This window comes from Herpailurus yagouaroundi, unplaced genomic scaffold (genome assembly GCF_014898765.1).
Source record: "Herpailurus yagouaroundi ecotype Mexico unplaced genomic scaffold, PumYag 203, whole genome shotgun sequence".
Classification (NCBI taxonomy): Eukaryota; Metazoa; Chordata; class Mammalia; order Carnivora; family Felidae; genus Herpailurus; species Herpailurus yagouaroundi.
The window spans coordinates 2626216-2650579 of record NW_024412434.1 but is presented as its reverse complement, the minus strand read 5'-3'; the positions used below and the strand labels follow the sequence as shown (position 1 = coordinate 2650579).

The 24364-nt window shown below is 38.0% G+C and overlaps 1 protein-coding gene across 18 annotated transcripts in view; it reads right to left on the bottom strand.

The window, feature by feature from the left end:
* Window positions 1–24364, bottom strand: part of PARD3 (par-3 family cell polarity regulator) — a 565232-nt gene that overhangs the window by 527046 nt on the left and 13822 nt on the right. Inside the window, exon 1 of one of the 18 annotated variants that reach the window (XM_040451016.1) lies at window positions 9412–10121. The exons of the other annotated variants lie outside the window; for them this stretch is intronic. Coding sequence (XP_040306950.1) covers window positions 9412–9552 — 141 coding nt within the window. The 5' untranslated portion in view covers window positions 9553–10121. Of the gene's footprint in view, window positions 1–9411; window positions 10122–24364 lie in introns of those variants that run through there. 18 annotated transcript variants of the gene reach the window in all.

The window sequence follows — 24364 nt, the reverse complement described above, 5'->3', positions numbered from 1 at the left end:
AACCTCCAGCCTCGGTGGACATGGTCTCGATAAATGAAACAGAATGTCAGCTACCATAGCTGATGTTCATTCTTAAATTCCATAGGAAATACTAATTATATTGTGATGATTTTGTTAAAAGTCATACATCATAATAAGCTTTATTCTCATTTGTGGGGCCTGAAAGGAAAAAAAAAAAAAAAAAACCTCCTGTTTTAATGTTCTAAGTCATCTAAAAGGGAGTGAGAAGCAGAGATGTTCTGAAAACCAAGGAAAGAAGGAGGTGCAGAACATTAACACTGCCACATCTTCTTCTTTATCCTTTAATTTCCTGGATGGATTGATGATGGATACAGATTTTCCTCAGGCAGCCTGGGATGGCTAAGGTGGAAAGATGTATCAAAGAGTAATTGCTACTTGTCCATAGAGCAAAAGCAATAACACAGCTGAGCAAGATACAAGTGTTTAAGTCCTCAGCTATAAGTGCAAGTGAAAACAATGAAGGCTGGAGGACAGAAACCACATCTCAGGCAAACTTCTTGGCCATATGAAAAAAGTTCAGTTTCTACCAGCATAAAAACACCCTGTAATGGGTGTAACAAGATTTTGTAGGTGCTCTCTACCTGATACGACCTGCTCAGCGTAGGTAACTGTTCCACAGCCAACACATTCCTCCTGCTACATTCCAGGGAAGACATGAACTAGAAAGTATCCTTCACAGTTCACATCTCTCTGAGTAACCACAAAACCATAGAAGAGCAAAGAGAGAGAGAAAAAGAGGAAATTCTCTTCCTCCAAACCTGGCTTTACAGAATTTTCATCACTGTGACTAACACAGTATAGAACTTCTGTCCATTTCATTCATTCATTCATTCAACAAACACTGAGTGCTTCCTATGGGTCAGGCAGCCTGTCCTAGCTGTCACAGACACAGTAGTGGACACAGCAAATAAACCAGTGGAACAAAAAAAGGCAGAGAAAAAAACATGTGCATCTATTAACAAAACTGCATGGTAAGAACAAAAAGGTGATGACTGACTTGGAATTAATGAAAAGAAATAGGATCTTTGGCAAGAGACCTGTTTTCCCATATTTTGATGATTTGAATATTCAAAGCATCAGCATCAAAATGTGAGTTTTTAAAAATATTTTACTTGAGGTATGTGAACTTTTCAGATGGTCTTCAAAATACAGGTACAAAAACATGTTCCAAAGTTATTTATTAAAAATTTGGCAGGGCGCCTGAGTGGCTCAGTCAGTTATGCATCCAATTTTGACTCAGGTCATGATCTCACAGCTTGTGAGTTCAAGCCCCACATCAGGCTCTGTGCTCACAGTTCAGAGCCTACAGCCTACTTCAGATTCTGTGTCTCCCCTTCTCTGCCCCCCCTCCCCCACCACTCACCCTCTGTCTCTCTCTCAAAAAATAAATAATAAAACTTTTTTTTAAAAAAAATTGGCTTTTGGGCACCTGGGTGGCTCAGTCAGTTAAGCATCAGACTTTGCTCAGGTCATGAACTCATGGTTTGAGAGTTTGAGCCCCACAGAACTAAAGCACAGAGCCCACTTGGGATCCTCTCTCACTCTCCAGCTCTCTCTTCTCTAAGAATAAAACATTTTTATTTTTTTTTTAAGTTTATTTATTTTGAGAGGGACAGAGACAGCATGAGTGGGGGAGGGACAGAGAGAAAGAAGGAAAAAGGGAGGATCCCAAGCAGGCTCCTTACTGTCAGCGCAGAGCCTGATGCGGGGCTCAATCTCAAGAACTGTGAGATCATGACCTGAACAGAAGAGCTGGACGCTTAACCGACTGAGCCACCCAGGCGCCCCAAATAAAACATTTTTTTAAAAAGTTTTTTAAAAATTTACCTTTCAATCCTATGAGGAAAATAAAATTCTATGAAGCATTAAAATGTATACTATATGACAAAGCTACTTATATATCCTACCAAAAGATTATACTAAAAGGCTATCCAAAGTTAGACAACTAAAGAATAACTGTTTTGTGTCATGCTTTGTGTTGGGGGCTAAAAGATTCCTTTTTTCACTGTTTTTTTAATTTAAGTATAACTGACATACAATATTATATTAGTTTCAGGTGTACAGTGTATTGATTTGAAATTCTATACATTACACTATGCTCACCATGGTAATAAGCATAGTCGCCATCTGTCACCATACATTATTACAATATTATTGACTATATTCCCTATGCTGTACTTTTCATCTCCAAGACTTATTTATGTTACAGCTGATAGTTTGTAAGAGAGTTAAGTAGTAACCAGGTTAGAAATTTTGATCTTGATTTTTAAGTTCTGAACCAAAGAAAGGTAGCTTACCATGCTGTTATTGCTGATAAAGACTATCTTTGGCATGAGAATCTGGACAGCAGTTAGTGGCTACACTCCCATCTCCTACCTACCTCGCTAGCTACAGAGGCTCCTTCAGAGCATGGTGGATACCCTCACAAAGACTAACACATAAAGACCAGCCAACACAAGCATGCTGGCTCTCCAAACTGCCAGCCACTCACGGTCTCTGAGTCACTGTGCTTCTACTCCTACTGGAGTGACCTCATATAATATGCTCAATTGCCATTGAGTTCTATTCTCTTCATAAGTCCCTTCACTTTTCCAGAATCTAAGTTTCTCCACCTGGCAATGTTCAGTGGTTCAGGTCAGACTCACCTGGGGAACTCTGCAGGAGAGACCCACAGGCTCCCAGAAGTGGAGATTCTGATTCAGCAAGTCCTGAGGGGTGAGGGGGCGGGGAGATGGAGGCCGCATGTGTGTTTTACAGTGTAAGTATCTTGTTCATCCCATGGTGAAGAAGTCCTCAATTAAATGACATCAAAATCAAATCAAACTGTAAAAATTCTGAGGCCAACTCAACAGCACCTGATCCAAGAGGAACTTTGTTGCTTGTTTTGTTGAAGCTTTCAACTTTGCTTTTAAGACATAGCCAAATGCACTGAAGGAATGGAGATCATTAGCAATCTAAAGTTTTGTGTAACTGGGCCTCACAGAAAATACACAAATGCATTTTGTCTCCTCATTTTTCATATGGTTACTTTAACAATATTAAAGCTTACAAAAGTGAGACCAGAACGACTCATCAAATAACAGGCACCTGGCTGGATGAATTGAGTGCACCTGTCAATGGCTACTCTTTCAGAAGATACCGACACCCGCAGTAAGAATCACCATCTTCAAATCAAAAGCAGTAAGTGTTTAGGCTGCATCACATGTAAGACAGTTGTTACTGGGTGGGTCTATATATATTATTTCAGTTACAAAGTCATAGGTTCAATCAAAGGGAAAAATGCATGCTATAGAATAGGTTACAGATTTTTGCTTTTAAGAAGTAGTGTTAAGTCAAGGAGCTCAAATGTATAAATAGATATTTGAATAATGTAAAAATGCCAATTTCAGTAAAGAAAAATAAGTACAACGTAATACACACAAGTCAAACTTTCAATTAAAAGAGAATGATTTAAAAACCTACGGCGTGCCTGAGTGGCTCAGCGGGTTAAGTGTATGACTCTTGATTTCAGCTCAGGTCATGATTTCATGGCTCATAAGTTGGAGCCTCGATGGGACCCACAGTGACTTGGGATTCTCTCTCGCTCTCGCTCTCGCTCTCCCTCTTGCTCTCCCTCTCGCTCTCTCACTCGCGCGCTCTCTCTCTCTCTCTCTGCCCCTCCCCCCCAACACCGAAGGTGTGCATTCTCTCTCAAAATAAATAATCTTAAAGAAACCTACTTCCTCAAGTAATACACTTGTGTCTTCTGCAATGTTCAAACAATTAAAAAAGTTTTAAGTTGCTTGGTGCTTGATATTTTAAATATAATGGGGAAAAATTAATTTTTTACCATATATGTCATAATAATATGTATTTCCAAACTCCATATTAACGTTAAAATCAAGAAAAGTAAAAACGCTTAGGGACTGATGTTACCATATAATGCTGCAAGATATATTTAAACATGGGGCTTGGTAGAAATTGAAAAGGGTAAAATGCTTGCCAAAATATGATTATATGTATTTCCAAATCAAAAAGAATTGATTGTTTAAGCATGAAGTCAATTTTTCCAATCATTATAAAGATCAGCATTAGCCACACAAGCTATAACTGCTGTAAGAATCCAGAAGTTGCATTCCTAAGGGGAAAGAGAAGTAGGTCATAAATTTCAAAAACACGTTTTATGGTTTTAGAGATACAACTCTAAAATCGACATATTGCTGGAAAAAAATCCTGGGTTTAGTTACATATGGCTTTTATTCAAAAGGTTAACCACTCTCCTTTTCACCACTTACACTATTATTTATACATACTTTTTTCCCCTCTTTCTCACCCACTCTTATGATCAAGAACAAAACTGAAGATTTTTAAAGCACAAATCAACATAAATTACAGTGCACTTAATTCACAACCGAAAACGATAAACAAAAAATTTACCACCAGCTGAGCATCCCCTCTAACCAAGCAGCTCCATGCTCCCATGTGGCATACACACAATCTTCTTTTCTGATTTTACAGACAGTTCCTCACTGTGATCGTGTATAACCATTAGGACATAATATACATTATATTCCCTCACTGATCAACTGCATCGTATCTGCTCTGTTTTAATCCACTCCCTGTGGAAGAACTGTTGCCTTTCAAAATATATATACTGATCCTCCAACTACCTAAGTTTTTTTATTCAAAATGAGAAATGTTTCACACTGGTCCTTCCAAAATTTGGTAGCCGATGCCTGTCTTGGTCAGTATTATGATGTGGTGAGATGACCATCTGAAGTAAGGGATATAGAGAAAGGATAAAGCTACAGACCCTGGCCTCACTTGATTCTTTCTAGAAAACTGTATTTAACAGTCTTTTTTTTAAATACCTTTAAGATAAAAAATTCCATCACAGGAATTCATCACCTTCGTGTATTTCACCTACATGCACTTCACTTCCCTGTAATATTTAGGTCTTAGATGCTCTGAATTACTCTATTTTTAAATCCACAATTATCGCAGCAGCCTACTTTAAACCTGGCTGTCATTTCAGAACAAATTCTCTTATTAAAGAAATGTCAATGGAGAATTGACAGTGGAGAACTACAATTAACACCTAATGGCCGACACAACGTGCCCCTCCCCCAAAAAAAATAACTAAGGAGAGCCTGCTTCCATGCAAATCAGAAATTTCTCAAACTAGGATACCATGTTTTGAGAAGAAAATTTATCTGACCTCAGATAATCTGAGGGTAGCAAATAATTAACGTTTGTATTTTTTAAACTACTATTTTGAGTACTATGATCTGCACATTTTCACCTAATTACATGGGGTAAAGCTAAAGTTAATATTTAAAAAGTTACAGGCTACTCTTGAAAATATGATTTTAAGCTTAGGAATTTCACATTAATTGAGGTGGGAAAATGCAACAATAAACAACTTTTGTAACATAACAGTAATAACAGATCAAATTCCATAATATTTTAATATCTACACAACAATGTCCCAGAACTTATCAAGAACACATTTCCTTCCATAGGGTTAGGGGGATGGGCAAAATGGGTGAAGGGGAATGACAGATAATAGGCTCTCATTTATGGAGTAAGTCACGGAGATGAAAGGTACGGCACAGGGAATGTAGTCAGTGATACTGTAATAGTGTTGTATGGTGACAGGGGTACCTGGGTGGCTCAGTCGGTTAAGTGGCCAACTTTGGCTCAGGTCATGATCTCGCTGTTCATGAGTTCAGGTCCTGTGTCGGGCTCTGTGCTGACAGCTCGGAGTCTGGATTCTGTTTAGGATTCTGTGTCTCCCTCTCTCTCTGCCTCTCTCTCTACCTCTACCTCTCTCTCTCTCTGTCTCTCTCTCTCTCTCTCTCTCGAATAAACATTAAAAAATAGTATTGTATGGTGACAGGTGGTAGCCCCACTTGTGGTGAGAATGGAATAAAGAACAGAGCTGCTAAATCACTATGCTGTACACCTGAAAATAATGTAACATTGTGTGTCAACTATACCTCGATTAAAAAAACAAAACACATTTCTCCTTTACATCTGGATGACATTAGTAGCCAAAACTATTTTTCCAGCTATGATTAGGAAACTATGCTGATAAGGAAGGGGGAAAAAAACAACTCTTCCAAGTTGTCCATACACACTCAATCACTCTCTCTCAAAAGAACAACCTGTATTATAACCACTTTATAAAAAAGGAGAAGTGTTATATATTCCCAAGTTGTTAAATACTCAAGCAGTTTTCTACTGGCATTTAACAAGAACATATGTTTTAATGTTTTATGACCAACAGTGTCATACTTAGAATTATACCAGACATACTTGCATCTTCTCATGGAAAAGAAGGGCCACATCTATAATGAAGAGAATAGGGGTGCCTGGGTGGCTCAGTCAGTTAAGCGTCCGACTTTGGCTCAGGTCATGATCTCACAGTCTGTGAGTTCGAGCCCTGCGTCGGGCTCTGTGCTGACAGCTCAAAGCCTCAAGCCTGCTTTGGATTCTGTGTCTCCCTCTCTCTCTGCCCCTTCCCCGCTCATGCTCTCTCTGTCAAAAATAAATAAACATTATAATGAAGAGAATAACTAGCATAAAAACACAACTGTGTGTGTACAGAGCTAGACTCCAATTAACTAACATTCTTCCACATGTGGCTCTTAACAGAACATGGAAAATTATAAGAGAAAACACGTTAGTACATTATCTTCACACACACACACACACACACACACACACACACACACACACACACTAGGTAGTACAAATTCTAGAATGTTTAATAGAAACCCCACCAAATTTCTTTTGTTTACCTGGGGATAATTATCAAGGGGGTTCAAAATAACTACCTTTAGGCCCTAAAGTATCAAGACAGCATTATTTTGAATTCTGTGTATTTTACTTATAAAGGAAAGGCTTTTTGATAAACTGTAAACTGTATATCTAACTTAAGCTTTCTTTTTGAATTTCAAAAAGTCATCTAACTTTGAGTTAGGTTTTCCACCATTAAGCAACTTTGTCAGAATGCATCATTCTGCTGACTTCTACATCTAGATTGTAATTCTCTATAAAATCAAGATCTAGAAGGCAGCATACACAGATCGATAGATAAATAATCACACACTAGTGTTGAAGTAAATGAGTAATCCACACACTGACTCATGCACACATCCTGATGCATGAATTTCTGCCATTTACTTCAAAAACCAAGTTGTGTTTTTGCTGGGGCAGATTTTTCAATCATACATGCTTTAAAGTCAAATCCCTTGCCTTTTAAGCCCAGATAAGTGTCCAATATATGGCATTTCAGCTTCTCTTAGCTTTCTTTTCCATTTAATACGTGATCTCAATTCTCCTCACAACTCTCAGAGTATATAACCCCACCCCTCAAAAAATATACAAAACAATGATTCTGAAGCTTATATTTTCCACAGAAACCTTTGCTCAAGCAAAGTGACATACAAAACTGAAATTGTATATGGCTGCTTAAATGTCACACACTGACATCTACAAAAGAAATGTTCTAAGAAGGAGATGTATCTTGCTTGAGGGGGAAAAAAAAGTGTCTTTCTTTTTCATTAGTGTCACGTACTGTCACACACAAAATGACCCAGACGCTTTGTGCAGAAGGTCTAAGCAAGCTCATCTACACAGCCAATGTCCCCATGCACCCTCCAAAAGACTGCATGTCATCTTTAAGATGAACAAGTAATATCATTTTACCAGACAGGGTGGAACTTAATCATTTAAAAGCATGTTTACGAGAGCAAAATACCATGACTACTATTACTACCCCTGGAACTACAAGCAATTAGAAGCAGTTTAGGGCAGGAAGTTAGAAATGCTCAGCAAAATTTAATTAAACAAATTGGATTTTGGCAGAGAACTACACCCTGCTTCTATAAACAGTGCCATGGAATCCTTAATGACAATACAAGGCACTCATACTGAAATTCTCAAGTATCGAATGCCAACACATAGGCCTCCACCCTCAAGTTCAAGCAGAGTTTTAAATTCGATGCTTCTTCAAGAGGGAAGAGAAAGGATTTTGCCAACTGAATCAGTACCTTTAATTTCCTCATTCCTTTCTGGTATTATTTTCTGTACACTCTACATAGAAGATCTAATTTCTTAAAAACAGGTTTTACTCTGTGTTCTTAACACAAACTATATTGATCTGAACATAAACAATGTCACACTGAAATGGTTCAGGATTGTTCAGAATTCTTAACCAACAAACATCTATTATGGCTGTGATTTCTGCTGGAGGAAATACATTAGAGATTTGGAATGTCCCAGGACTTGATTTCTTTCTGATATGTCAGTATTCTCCATAACAATAAAGAAAAGCAGAGTAAAAGATGAAACTAAAAGTACTTAAGATTTAGCAGATATTTGAGGAACAAAGTAAGTGTAGAATGGATGATATAAAACAATGTCCAGTATCCACTTCTATAAACCCTTGAGAGATGTTCCAAAACACCATCATTCATAAACTCACCAGATAAATATTGGGCTACATTTGAACTATTAGAATGAATTAGTTCTGAGCATTTAACTGTAATGCTGAAAACACAATTATTCACCCCAGAGCGACATGGATATCATTTAATGGAGCTCAAAAAGAAACATTCTACCAAAAGACCACTGGGGGGCACACAACCCATGGCACTTGTCCAAATATAAAGGAAAAAAAATATCATATTTTATGTGATTCCTTACACATTTTATGTGTAATTTTTTACCAATTGTTGCTGATAATTGAAAAATAGCCTCAAAAACAATAACATTGAAAAAGGAATCTTTTCATGTCTAATACTTTCAAAAGACACATAATGCATTATCTGGACAACCTAAAGTTATATACTCAGCACAAAAATAGTAAAACAAAACATCAAGAAAGCACACAGAGTCTGTTCCCATCATTTATATTTCCATTCAGTAGCCTCAAAGTATTTTTTAGGAAAAATAAATTTACTTCCAAACAAACAGTCTTCTGGAACACTATTTCTATGAAATTATATAAACATTAATTCACTTTTACTCTAATATTTTGTTTATGCACAAAAGACAACTAATCCTTTCAGTGAGATGTTAGGTAACATGCGTGTCCTCCTAAAACCATATTTTGGTAGAAGATTTCATTTTGGTAATCAGAATCTTCTGATAACATTACAACTTTGTGCTGTAACACCCAACAAGTAATTTGAACCCATGTAATAGATCAATAAACATACACACAAATAATAAATACCACAAACAGATTGATGGCACAGAAAACAGCAATATGATTTTGTAGCTATAAAAGAATGTTCAAAGTAATCAAGGAAATTTTTCAAAAGAATATTAAGGAATAAACACAAGGAATGTTACTTTCAACTCCACAGAAGATTTAAAAGGACCAGAAATCTCTATACCAACCTGCCTTTTGCTGATTTCTGAAGTAGCTCTTTTGAGGTTTAAAGACCTTGAAAACCTCAGTGCCTTCAGTGAATCCTTCCGAGAGGTACCAGAAAAAGAGTAATACCTCTTCGCGTGTTTCCTCTTCAATTTGTCCGCCATCTCAATCCATTAAGAAGGCAAACTCCACAGTGACATAGATTCCAAAACTAACTACAGAATAAAATGATCCCCAAACACACAGCCCCCAAAATCCAAATATAGGACCTGTGTTTTACTCAGTCCTCTAGAAAGGGTAAGAAATTGAAAATAAGTGGACAATATAGGCCAGAATCCTTTCCACATATGTGACCCTCAATGGAGGCACAAACTTTGCATATGGCAGCATTGATTCCTGGTTCACCAGGGAGTCCAGAGACAGGTTCCACCACACCAAATGAAAACAACCTTCACCAGTTAAACAGGCCAGGGATAGTGTGTCAGGAGTAAAACAGGGTGTAGCAACTCATCTTGGAGTCAGCAGGGTGTGAGTAAACACACCAGGTTCAAAAGAAGTCTCCTTAACTCATTCCTTGCCAAAACAGACAGAAGGCTAAGGGATACTATCAAATCACAACTCCTACTTCAAAACAGGAGCCCTCTTAGCACAACTATTTTTCAATCTCCTTGAACATCCTCTTTTTCCAATGAAGGAGAAATGAAGTTATCAAGTCTCACATATCCAACTTTTTTGGGGTGCCTCAGTGGCTCAGTCAGTTGGGTGTCCAACTCTTGATTTCCACTCAGGTCATGATCTCACAGTTCTTGAGATCAAGCCCTGCATTGGGCTCTGTGCTGGCAACATGGAGGCTGCTTGGGATTCCCTCTCTCCCTCTCTGCTCCTCCCCTGCTCTCACTCTCTACCTAAATAAATAAATAATTTTTAAAAATATATAGGACAAAATATTCACAGGAAAAATGAATTAGGAGTCTGGAATACCTCTGCTCTGTCCCAGAAAGGAGAGAAAAAGTGTTTTTATGTCCCTTCAAAAGACAACAAGAGCATCTTTCCCTCACTTTATCTCAGGTCTAACAGAGGTGAGGCTGAGTGTGAGAAGAGATCATGAAAATAAGATACACAAGAAAATGGAGAACTCAGCTTCCAGTGAGTACTGAACACTATGAATATTTGCAACACAATTAATACTTGTATCACTATTAATACTAGAGTGTCACAAAACTCAATGCATTAGGACACACACAAGCCTAATCCAATGATTGACAACTTAGTACATTCAACGCAATATTTTTTAATTTAACTAATAATATTAAGAGTTTCCTGTATTTTTAATAAGAAGCATACATTATTTTTAAAATATATATATATACCAAATATTAAAGAAACTACATGACCGAACATTAGCCTATACCAGAATATCTCAGCGATAAATAATGCAAATACAGGAATTTTAATGGTGAAATTAAATTTCACCATATTCAAATTACAATATTGGGGGCGCCTGGGTGGCTCAGCCGGTTAAGCGTCTGACTCTCAGTCTCAGCTTAGGTCATGATCTCATGGTTTCATGAGTTTGAGCCCCACATTGGGCTCTGTGCTGACAGTGTGGAGCCTGCTTGGGATTCATTCATTCATTCATTCATTCATTCTCTCTCTCTCTCTCTCTCTCTCTCTCTCTCCCTCCCTCCCTCCCTCCCTCTCTCTCTCTGCCTCTCCCCTACTCATGCTGTCTCTGTATCTCTCAAAATAAATAAACTTAAAAACTAAAAATTAAAAAAAATAAAGGCAACAATATTTAACAAAGACTTATACATTGCAGTGCTGTTGGAAGTGTCATCCCAGTCTCCAGTGAAAAACAGAAGTAGAGTATGCTTTTGGAAACTCTTAAACAATTTGAGAGAATTATTTTATATCTGTTAACTCTGAAAATAGATAAAAGCAAGCAAAACACAAGCCAATTCTTTCTTATAATTAATTTCCATTGCATTTTACATTGTATTGGTCCACGACAGAATGAAAAACAAAACAAATCTAGTCCTTCACAAAAGCAGTTTGAGGAGCAGAGATCTGTTGTGTTAACAGGTAGGATGGAGACTATCAGAACTTAAGAGAGGGAAAATCAGAACCAGCACTAGGGATTCAGAAAGCATTTCTGGTCTGGAGACTGACCTGAACATCCCTCCCACCCTTAACTACCTGAATATTCCCACCTACATATGAACTATCTCCTGCTGTGAAAGTACTTGGAATTATTTTAATTTATCCTAGAAAAAAAGATACAACCAAATTATAGAAAACTTTTAGCTGAAAAGTATTTTGTTAGCATTAAAATCTCTTCCTGTTTTACAATGGATCCCTGAAGGTAACCATTCTGTATTCATTTCAGTATCTCAAATTCTGTCTGGAATGGAAGAGATGCTCAATAAACATATCTGGACTAAATTAAAGAAAATGATGCTGTTACAGAAAACATTAAATGCAGCTTTTAGTCTCGAGTTCCTACAACAGAAATCTCTACAATTCTTGCTAATAACAAAATGCCTGAGAACAGTCATCATCTGACTGTCCCCTTAAAAAGAAGTGGTTGTTGGGGTGCCTGGCTGGCTCAGTCGGTTAAGCATCTCTTGATTTCTGCTCAGACCATGATCTCACTTTCTGAGTTTGAGCCCCACATCCAGCCCCCCCCAACAGGGACTCTGCACTGACTCTCTCTCTCTCTCTCTCTCTCTCTGCCCCTCTTCTGCTCACACTTTCTCTCTCAAAATAAACATTTTAAAAAGTGTTGCTTATCAATTTTTTGTAAGTAAACAAGTCAAGTAATATATGAGACATTCCAATGCAAGGAATATCAGAATTCTGAAATACAGGATAGAGATTCTAGAAACCCCTCACTCCAGGTAAATTTCTGATTTTATACTATGTGCTTTTATTATATTAACTAAGCTCTTCTTGGGGTGGCAGTCAAGTGAATGCCATCCAACAATAAGGTTGGTTATGAAACTCACAAATTTCTAGTGGCTTTTGGAGTGTGATTTTCTGTACCTATATTAGAAATAATGCTACCACTATCTTGTGTCTGAGAAGCAATCTCTCTGCACTGTCTCTTTATAACCATTGACACTCAGTTGTCTTTCTCAAAAACAACCTAAATCTAATTTTATCTTACTTTCATTCAATGGTGTTGATTCAGGAGAACTTGAGTCCACTTTTATATTAATTTTCCAGTTAAAATTTATTAGTATTTTCCATCATAATCAAGGCAAGTGTTAACTCATGGGTGTGTACACAGGGAAAAAAACCAACAAAGATTATGAGGTTAGAATTATTGCAAATTTTTGCAACCTGGAAATGCTATTTGTCACATGCCTTTGAACTCCATCCATTCTATACAGTGGTGATTTCCAAATTCTTATCTCCAACTCTGATCTTTCCCTTGAGCTTCGGACCTAAACATCCAATCACCTACTGGACAGCTCTATTTGGAAGTCTCAAAGGCACTGCAAAATCAGTTAAATGTCCCAACAGGAAGGAGACTTGACTGCCCCCAATCCTGTATCCTCATTCCACTCCTAAGTCTTCTACTTCTATTTAAATGAACCTCCCCCAGTAAGTGGAACCTCCACACCCCTTACCCCACTTGCTCTAGTTACAACTCTAAAAGTCACCCTTAATACTTTGTTTGCTTTCATTCCTCACAGCCTGAAATCCTAGAAATTCTAACTCCAAACATATCTCAACTCCATTCATATTTCCCCAACTCTACTTGAGGTTCAGCCACCATCATCTCTTCACTGGATGCCAGTCTTCTCACTGGTCTTTCTCCCCTTTCTTGCCCACCCACAACGCAGTCTTCCCAAAGTAATCCACAAATATATATCTAAATATATCACTCCACAGTTTGACAGTTCAAAGGCTTTTTCTTATTTTTAGTATCAAGTCTCAAATTGTTTAACATAGCTTTAATATCCTCCCTTTGTCTCTAACTCCACCTATTTTCCCTCTCCCAATCGCCCCCTGCATCCAGCCACATCCTTTGCTGGATCCATGAACACCTCAACCTTTTTCCAGTTCAGGCTGCTGTACATGCTGCTCCTTCTGCCTAGAGTCCTCTGCCTGTAGCTGTTCTCATCGATTGAAATCCAGCCCACCTGACTCCTCCTGAGGGCTGGCTTTACCAACGAGGTTAAAGAACCACTCCCACCTCACCTATTCTCTATCACACCCGAAACTCACTCCCCTTAGTCTATTTCCTCATTACTAGGAGAGCTCTGCAAGATCAGAGACCGCTCCCCCATACATCCTCAGCACATCCAGCTGTTTGTCAAATATATTAGGGACTGAAAGGTATTTATTGAATAAATGTAAGAAAGATAAAATGAATGAATCAGTGAATCTGTAAGATCTTCTTAACCTTTGCTCAAACAAAAGTTATCATGGTAGTTTGATATATGAACAAGGGTCATCAATACACATGAATTGTGGTACAATTTACATGACACTAAGCTCTTGACATTTGAATAAAATTTCACATAAGAAGGCTTAGTAATCTAACATAATTAAAATATAGTTAAAAATCCACATATTTACTAGCCAAACTAACTTCTTTCTCCAATATCAACTGAGAATTAAAAAAGTTTACTGTTTGGAAACAAGCAGCAGCCCAAAGAAGTGAAAGAAATCTTTAAGTATAGGAAACATATTTGATCTTCCCAGTTTAAAACTGGCACGGGACCATATCTATCTTGCAGCCTTTATATGAGATGTAACCATATCCCGCTATAGTGTGTACTATAGTGAGGTTGAATTATGTTTAATTTTCTTATTTACGCCTGGTGGCTCAGGTGGTTAAGCGTCCAACTTTGGCTCAGGTCCTGATCTCATGGATCATGAGTTCGAGCTCTGCATCAGGCTCTGTGCTGACAGCTCAGAGCCTGGAACCTGCTTCAGATTCTCATTCTCACTCATTCATTCTCTCTCTCTCTCTCTCTCTCTCTCTCTCCCCCCCTCCCCCACTCATGCTCTGTGTCTCTGTCTCTGTCTCTTTGTCTCTCTCTCTCAAAAAAGTAAATAAACATTTAAAAATTTTAAACTAAAAACAAAAATTCACCCATTTCTCACTGCCCTCCTTGTACCCATCAATCTATTCTCTATGTCTGTAAGTTGAGGGTAGGGAGATGTTCTCTATTTTAGATTCCACATATAGTAGAGATCATATGGTATTTGCCTTTTCCTTATCTATTTTACTTAGCAGAATGCCTTTGAGGCCCACCTATATTGTCACAAATGGCAAGATTTCATTTCTTTATTCATTCATCCATCAGTGGACAGTTAGGTTGTTTCCATGTCTTGGCTACTGTAAATAATGCTGCAATGAACATGCCAAATATATGTTTTTGAATTAGTGTTTTTGCTTTCTTCAGATAAATGCCCAGAAGTAAAATGGCTGAATCATATGGTAGTTCTATTTTTAATTTTTTGAGGAACCCTCATATGTTTTCCATAGTGCACCAATTTACATGCCCACAATGAGTGCACGGGCGTTCCCTTTTCTCCACATCCTCACCAACACTGTTATTTCTTATCTTTTCTTATAATTGTCCTTCTAACAAGTGTGAAGGGACATCTTATTATGGCTTTCTATTTCCCTGATGATTAATAAGACTGAGCATCTTTTCATATATCTGTTGGCCATCTTCTATCTTTTTTGGAAAAAAGTCAATTTAGGGCTTCTGCCGCTTTTTTAATTAGATTGTTTCAGGGGTTTTTTGTTTTTGCTGCTGAGTTGTATGAGTTCTTTATATATTTTGGATATTAGACTTATCACATATATGATTTGCAATTATTTTCTCACATTTGGTAGGTTGCCTTTTCATTTTGTTCATGGTTTCCTTTGCTGTGCAGAAGCTTTTTAGCTTGAAATAGCTCCAAAATATTTTTAGTTTTATTAGTAGATTTATTCTGGAATTACACAAGGATCTAAGAATACAAAGCCCTGCCAATTTTCTTCTTCCCCCAATATAAAATCCAGGAGGAAAACAAATCTGGTACTTTTTATACAATCTGTATCCTTATGAATACTTGTGTGAATGAATAAATGAATGGATGATCATCTGTATCATATATAATTACTTCTTTGAAATTATTCAGATAATATTAATGAAAAAGAAGAAACTAAGCTATCCATCGTCCTCCTTTTTTTCCTTTGTGTGATAATGTTTTATTACATACACAAAAAGTTGAATTTTACATATTTCACTCAAGATACAAAAGGGAAATTTTAAATAAATATTTTTAAAGACACAAATTGTTATAAATCACTTTTGGTAGCATTTATTCTGGAGTGCTTGTTTTGAGATGTGCTATTTTTCTGGAGAATTGTCACTGTCGACCAGGTAATATTTTAAAACTGAAAATAAGGTCTGCCTCCCCACCCTCTACCCCCACAGCTGTATTGAGATATAGTTGACATACAACATCGTATAAGTTTGAGGTGTAGAACGTGTTGATTTGATACACCTATCTATTGCAAAATGATTACTACCTTAGTGTTAGCTAATACCTGCATCACATCACATAATTAACATTTCTTCTTTGTGGTAAGAATGTTTAAAATCTATTCTTAGCAACTTTTAGCATTTAACATAGTATTATTAACTATAATCACTATACCGTACATTAGATTCATCTTAAATTTGTACCCTTTAACAGACATCACCTCTTTTCTCCCAGCTCCAAGACTCTGGTAACCACAATTCTAGGCTCTGTTTCTGTGAGTTCAGCTTTTTAAAATTCCATATGTAAGTGAGATCACATAGCACGTGTCTTTCTCTGACTTATTTCACTTAACATAATGCCCTCAAAGAGTTCCATTCATGTTATCGTAAATGGCAAGGTACCCTTCTTTTTTATGGCTGAATAATATTCCACACATAGAGAGATGTGAGATCTTCCATATCCATTCACCTGTTGATGTACACTTAGGCTGCTTCCATACCTTAGCTATTGTGAATAACACTGCAATGAACATGGGAGTGGAGCTACCTCCATGAGATAATGACTTCCTTTAGATATATACCCACAAGTGGGATTGCTGGATCATATGGTAGTCTATTTTTAGACTATTGTTTTCCATAGTGGCAGTGCCAGTTCACTTTCCCACCAACAGTGCATGAGGGTTCTCTTTTTTTCTACATCCTCACCAACACTTGTTATCTCTGCTCTTTTGATGATAGTCATTCTAACAGGTATGAGGTGATAGCTTATTGTGATTTTATCTGGCATTTCCCTGATGATTAGTGATGTTGAGCAACTCTTCATCTTATATCTGGTTGGCCACTTGTAAGAGTTCTTTAGAAAAATGTCTATTTAGTTCTTCTGCCCATTTTTTAATTTGGATTTTTTGTGTTTTTGCTATTGAATGCTATGAGTTCTTTATACATTTTGGATGTTAACCCCTTATCAAATATATTTTTTGCAAGCATTTTCTCCCACTCCATTGGTTACTTTTTCACTTTTTTTGATGGTTTCCTTTGATGAGCAGAAGCTTTTTTACTTGATGTAGTCCTACTTGCTTATTTTTGCTTTTGTTGACTCTGCTTTTGATGTCAAGTCTATTTGTGTTTTGTTTTGTTTTTTTAACAATACAGTCCTTGTTGGCTTTCAAACACTAAAAATTGAAACTGGGATCTTCACTGTTTTTCTGTTCAGAAAAATATGCATATTGATAGTATCCTGGAAATCCTCAAATGCCAAGGATTCGGAAAATAAATAATGTATTTCTTCCAACAACCATTACTGAGTACATATTACCAACCTCTTTTCTTTTTTTTTTTTTTTTAATTTTTTTTTTCAACGTTTATTTATTTTTGGGACAGAGAGAGACAGAGCATGAACGGGGGAGGGTCAGAGAGAGAGGAAGACAAAGAATCGGAAACAGGCTCCAGGCTCTGAGCCATCAGCCCAGAGCCTGACGCGGGGCTCAAACTCACGGACCGCGAGATCGTGACCTGGCTGAAGTCGGTCGCTTAACCGACTGCGCCACCCAGGCACCCCCAACCTCTTTTCAAATTGATAGAAATGTTAAATTAAAAAAAGGCAAATGAATATAAGTATGATAGAAATTTTTTACAAAAAATATCTAAGATAGTGTGACTTGTTTTTAAATCATTAGAAACTAGTACTAAAAGAATGAATGCTAACTAAATTTAACGATGGTGGTGGTAGTGATGTGACAAACAATGATGATGACAATTACCACTTACTGGGGCCTTATTTTGCCGGAGAGCACTGAAACCTTAACACAAATTCCCAGATTTAAACTTAAATCTGGTACACAACCTTATAGGTAGGTACAATTATTACCCACTATTTAGAGATGAGAAAACTGACATTAGAGAGATTAAGTAATTTGCTGAAGCTCATAAAGTAAAAAAAGTCATGGAGCCGGGATTCAAACACAGGCAGTGTGGCTTCTTACCCACCAAACAATATGTCCATCTTTGATGAAGTAACATAAAAACAAAGTGCACCAAACCAAGGAACCAAGCCTGGCCTACAACTAATATGATAACTGAAAGAGTGTGAGACTCTTTCCCCTACTTTTTCTGACTCTGGGTGCCCCTACTCAAGCAAAGTCTTGGCTGCTTTCCCTAGGAAAGCTCATGACCAGCCAATATTATGCAGGCTGTCCCCAATTTCAAAACTAATGCTTACGAAGAGCCTTTCCAATAGAGTGCTCATGCAGAAGGCTGAGCCCCCTTCTCTGTTCCTTCTACAAGCACTCCATATCACCACCACCTCTGCTACACCTGGCCCTGCACTCCCCAACCCATCCACCCACAAATCAATGAGCTGTGGGCAAACCAGTACCCATAAAATATTTAATTGTTGGGAAACAATCTCTCTGAATTAATTAATTAGCATTTGGTGCTCTACTCAGCATTTAATTTAAATATTTTCTTCTTTAAAGCCTAACTAAAATAACTCCATTTAGGAGGAAATTAATCAAGTCATCTAGTTAATGAAGTCTATTTATACAAATCACTTCAATTCCAAGTTACCAAACTCTTTAAATCAGTCCTTCCCTATGCCAATTCACATTAAAGTTTAAAAAGATGATCCTATTCTAAATCATATTTAGCAATGCCTAATGCTTCATTGGAATAGGAAGACACATATTGGAATTAGGAAGACACAGAATTAAGGAGATATTACAAAACAGAACATCAGAAAACCCCCAGTTAATCACATACTCCACTCTCAGTGATAACTACTGATACTTTTCAGTGTGTCCCTTCAAGCTTTTTCTGACACACATAATTATTTCTACTAAAATTAGATGGTATTTCACATGTTGGCTTGGCCTGATTGTCGACAAATTTGTATCTGATTCATGAATTTATCTGCACTTCAATTCCAAACACCAACCCACCTCCAAAGCACTCAAAGTCACTAAATCAAGTCTGAATCCCTCATCTCCCACCCTGTCCCAAAGCTGGCCTCCTTGCAGCATTCCCTGCCTTGCTGAATAGCCCACCTCCAGGCTTTACCGAGTCAATCACTCTCAGATCCACCTCCTCCCCACTATCTGCACCTGGTCCAGCCTCCATCAACCCAACACCTCCTACAGCAAAATGTGCTAACTGGTAACCCTGCATCCACTCGGCCTCCCGTCCACACAACCTCATATTGCAGCCGGGGAGATACTTCTCAAACATAAATCTGATCACCTAACACCCGATTTTCATTCACCTGCTCTTCAGATTCAGCTTGATCGTATTTTTTAGGCAAGTCTTGCTTCACCCTGACTTGGCTGGGGTACTTTATTCCACCTTCCATTGGCACCTTTCCTTTTCTTCAGACCATTATTTGTTGGTAACTCTACACTTCATTTCTGAGATTAATTCCAACTCTCACAATTCACCATGAGGCCCCAGAAAGGAGGAACCACGTTTATTTTTGTTTCACACTACATAACACTGAGCATGATGCCTGGCACATAATAGGTGCTCAGTAAACTGGTTAGACTAACTAAAATTAGGACTAATAGTGTTTTTATCTTTCAAAGGAAATTATTACATGTGCTACATTATGGTGATGATGATGAGATCCCAGTTCACAAAAACTCCCACACGTTTAGTAATAAGTAAAGGAATGTATTCGTAGACCAAGTCTTCAGCAAGAAATTAACTGGGGAAGGGGAGGGGAGGATGAAAAGAAAGTTATCCTAGGAACTCCTCAGCCCACTCCTATCTCCAGGACATGGACATTCTAAAAATAACTGACCTCATGCTGAAATTTAGTGTTTTGGTCTTGACAACAAAGGAATTAAAATCTCAAAACTTTCTCTTATCAGACACTTGTTTGGCTATGATTTAAATGAGAAAAATCAAGTCTTTAAAGAAATTAAAATTAGATTTGTTGTAATTATGAGCTGTGAGCTCTCACTGTAATTTAAGCAGCAAGCCATTTCTTCACAGAGCAAAGTTTATTAATGCTTTAAAAACTCAACTTTGGTATCACCAGATAAATTCATTTTAACAGTTCTTATTCCAGATCCAAAAATATGTTCTCCATTCTCATCTGAAGACTGTACAGACTGTGACTGCCTTCAGTATAAAAACAACAGACTGCTTCTCTCCACATTATCAATAACGAGGGCACAGAATGTATAAACGCCCTTTTTAAAGTACAAATGTACACGTTTCCCACAGATAACCAGGATACGCTTGTACCATCACCTCATTGGACACTGATTTTTTTATGGCTTGATGCCAAAACAAGTAAAATAATGATTTACACATAGTTAGCAAAAAGTAACACCTAAAACAGTAGAAAATAATGCACTTTTAAAATTGAAGCATGTTCCTGGAGCGCCTGGGTGGTTCAGTGGTTAAGTGTCCAACTTTGGCTCAGGTCATGGTTTCACGGTTCGTGGGTTCGAGCCCCACACTGGGCTCTGTGCCGACATCTCACAGCCTGGAGCCTGTTTCAGATTCTGTGTCTCCCTCTCTCCCCTCCCCTACTCATGCTCGCTCTCTCGCTCTCTCTCAAAAATAAACATTAAAAATTAATTAATTAATTAGTTAATTAATTAAAGCATGTTCCTTACCTGAAAGTTGTGCCATGCATGTATTTCAAAAACAAGATTTACTACAACACGTTTTGGCAATACTAATAGAAAATATCTAACGGGGCAGTAATATGAACATAAGAGCCACAAAAATGACATCACTTTATAAGTTAGAAGCTATCAATGAGGAGAATGAAAATGTGTGATATGTGCCTCTGTACTAGCTTTATTCTACATGCAGAAATTAGTGCTTGCCCATGATTCCAATAAATTTTTCAAGTCTCCTTTTCTCAACAGGCTGAGACACTAGCCAGACTCCCCCCAGAAAATATTGGGTTCTTCCCAACCAGCAGCAGTCCCCACAACAATCCTCCGTGGTGTCTGGCACCCAGTGTCCACTGCTCAAGCTTGTACAAACTTTCAGAAAGAGTTTAAATTGCTATTCCATTCAACCCTTCCTCCACAAAGAGCAAGGAACAGATAATGGAAGATATTTCCCAAGGTCAGAACCAAAATAGCACACACATGACATCATTCTTGATCAAAACAAAATGACACCCAAGTGTGACAAAGAAGATGCTTGCTACCACATCTTATGTCACCTTCAGCACCAAAGATACAAAAAGGAAGACAGTGACGTGTAGAAGAAAAAGACATTCTTCCTGCTGCTCACGCACACAAAAGTGCCCTTCTCCCCAACTCTAAGCCCTTCACCAGTCTGCCTGAAATCTCTGTTAACATTCTCACAGTTAGTCTCAAGCAACTGCCATGCAAAGGGAAGTGAATACAAAACATTTTTATTCTGTAATCTATTTGGAAATTTCAAGTTTTACTGTAGTACATGGAGGAATGACAGGAGGGACCTAGACCAATTTGAGGAGAACTGCGAGAAGGTTCACTAAAATAATAAACAACGAAGACCACACTGGAAGGAAATTCAGACAACAAATGGCTTGGCACTTGGGAAAGCTCATAGAGACAAATGCATTACAGCTGTTCTAATAGGTGCTCTAGATAATATAAAAACCATTCCAGGTTTTCATTCTTTGGCAAAATGTCAGTTGAGAAAACAGAGAATTAGATACTAAGAGTAAATAAAACACCATGACAGCATACACACTCTGATTCTCTGTTCCCTTTTACTGGGAAGCAGCAATGAAATGATAAACAAATCAGGGCATATTTACATGCCCAAAGTAGATCTAGAATATTGTAGGTCTTAGAAAATCAAACCTACTCCAAGAAGCCAAAACAACCCATGTGGATACCATTTTGAATAAACTTGGGTAAAATCCTACTCATTGGAACCATATAGGCACTAAAAGAAAACTTCTTCAGTGCTGTGCATTAAACTCTAATAATTAAAGGATAATGAGCAAAATCAGGTACTAATTAGGTACTTCAATTTCTTTTGCTAGCATTTGAATTATTGCCTCTTAATCTAGTATCCCTCTATAAAAAATAATTTTTCATAATTTCACAAACTCACAGTGAGCAGGTATATCATTTACACTTTTGAAAGAAACTTCCCCTGGGGCGCCTGGGTGGCGCAGTCGGTTAAGCGTCCGACTTCAGCCAGGTCACGATCTCGTGGTCCGTGAGTTCGAGCCCCGCGTCGGGCTCTGGGCTGATGGCTCAGAGCCTGGACCCTGTTTCTGATTCTCTGTCTCCCTCTCTCTCTGCCCCTCCCCCGTTCATGCTCTGTCTCTCTCTGTCCCAAAAAAATAAATAAACGTTAAAAAAAAAAAAAGAAACTTCCCCATTACAGAGACTGATGGCAGGGCCACTGAAGCACAGTCTCAAAGTTTAGTGAGCCTGAATACCATCTGGAGGGTTTATAAAACACAGATGCCCAAGCCTGGCTACCAAAGATCCTGCCTGCCTAGGCTAGGTATCTGCATTTTAAATATGCACCAGCACATTTTCATTAAGCAGGGCACTTTTAGGGGAATTTTATTGTTTAAAAGAACTGCAATGCCTGTTTTAACCTAAAAGCAAAACAGGTGTCAAAATCCTTACTCAGAGTAGCTGCCAAAAATAGTTGAAAACACTCCAGGATGATTAAATCAGAGTCAAATTTCAGAGCCATGGAAAGGAGCCATACAACTGACTACATGCAACCCTTCAATCTGAATAATGCATCTGACAATACCATAAATGTAAGTGCTGAGATTCTGGATTATTAATTACATTTTTTATAGTTACAACTTCAAATGGGTCCTTTAAGAAGCTCATTCTTAAGGGCATCTCATGGTTTGTGAGTTCGAGCCCCGTGTCAGGCTCTGTGCTGACAGCTCAGAGCTTGGAGCCTGCTTTGGATTCTGTGTCTCCCTCTCTCTGCCCCACCCCCACTTGCACTCAAAAATGAAAACGTTAACAAATATAAAACATTCTTCTTCAGGTTAAAGGATCTTTTAACTTGAATAGGAAATGCAATAAAAGATTCTAGAAAAATGTAGATTTTGGGGCGCCTGGTGGCTCAGTGAGTTGAGCATCTGACTTTGGCTCAGGTCATGATCTCACAGTTCGAGCCCTGTGTCAGGCTCTGTACTGACAACTCGGAGCCTGGAGCCTACTTCAGATTCTGTCTCTCTCTCCCCCTCTCTGTCTCTGTCTCTCTCTCGCTCTCTCTCTCTCTCAAAAATAAGTCAATAAACTTAAAAAATGTAGATTTGTCATCATCAAATTCACATAACATAATATAAATATAAAAATTAAACACAGTTTATTAAGTATCCTCTGATTTTAATATGCAACTATTTTAGAAGATCATTCAGTTTGTCTCTTCTTCCATTCTTTTGTGTGACCTAATAGTTAATTGTGTTGAAAGAAGAGTATTATTTTCCGTTCCTGAGTAACAAATTACCCCAAAGACCTAAACAACAGTATCAACCACCTTAACCTAAGTGATTTCTATAGAACACTCACTCCAACTGCAGAACACACTTTTCAAGGACACATGGATCATCCACCAAAATGCCACATACTAACCCTAAGATAATAGCACATTTCAAAAGATTTTTTTTAATCATACTGCTGAACATCTACATCTCAATACTCTACCTATTCAAAATGGGAATACTGTGGAGAAGGTATTTGCTGGTTAAGGTGCCGGGAGGAAGGGTGAGAAACTGTAATGTGTCATAAAGCATGACTGCAGGTGCTGAGCGTACATGAGTCTACTGAGCTCGGTGTTCTCAGGAGCACTGACACAGCCCCCTTCCCACTGACACAGCCCCCTTCCCACTCATACAACAAGCCAAAATCCACAGAGGGTTACTCCAAGCAACACGCCAGAGCGAGGCACACCACAGAAGCATCTTATAAACTAATTTTTATTCACTCCATTCAAAGGCCTAAAGTCAAAGCATGACGCAGGTTCTGCCTCAAGTTGGTATCATCCTCAGTCTGTACACAATCAAAAAGGAAACACAGGAGGATAAATACAGGCGTTCTTAGAATGCAAGAATGCCAGACAAAAGTATGCAGATGACCACCTCAGCTTTCTCCACAGTAACTAACTAAACAACCAAAACAAGTACCATACCAGAGTCCATAAATTCGTAACATGAAATACCATGTGCAGCTATGCTGGCATAGCCATGGTTAATGAGCATGGAAATATATTTATAATCAACTCAAAGAGAAAAGGCAGGCTACTATGCAATCCTTTTTATTTAAAAGAAAAAGAGCTGTGTCTGTATCTAAACAAAAAGAAGAGTCAGGATGCAAAGCCCACTCAAATAACAACAGGGATGAGCTTTGGGCAGCAATGGGATCACAAGTGATTACTTCCTTCTTTATAGGTTCCTTTTCTTCACAAGAAGCTATATGATTTTTATATCAAGGAAGGAAGGAAGGAAGGAAGGAAGGAAGGAAGGAAGGAAGGAAGGAAGGAAGGAAGG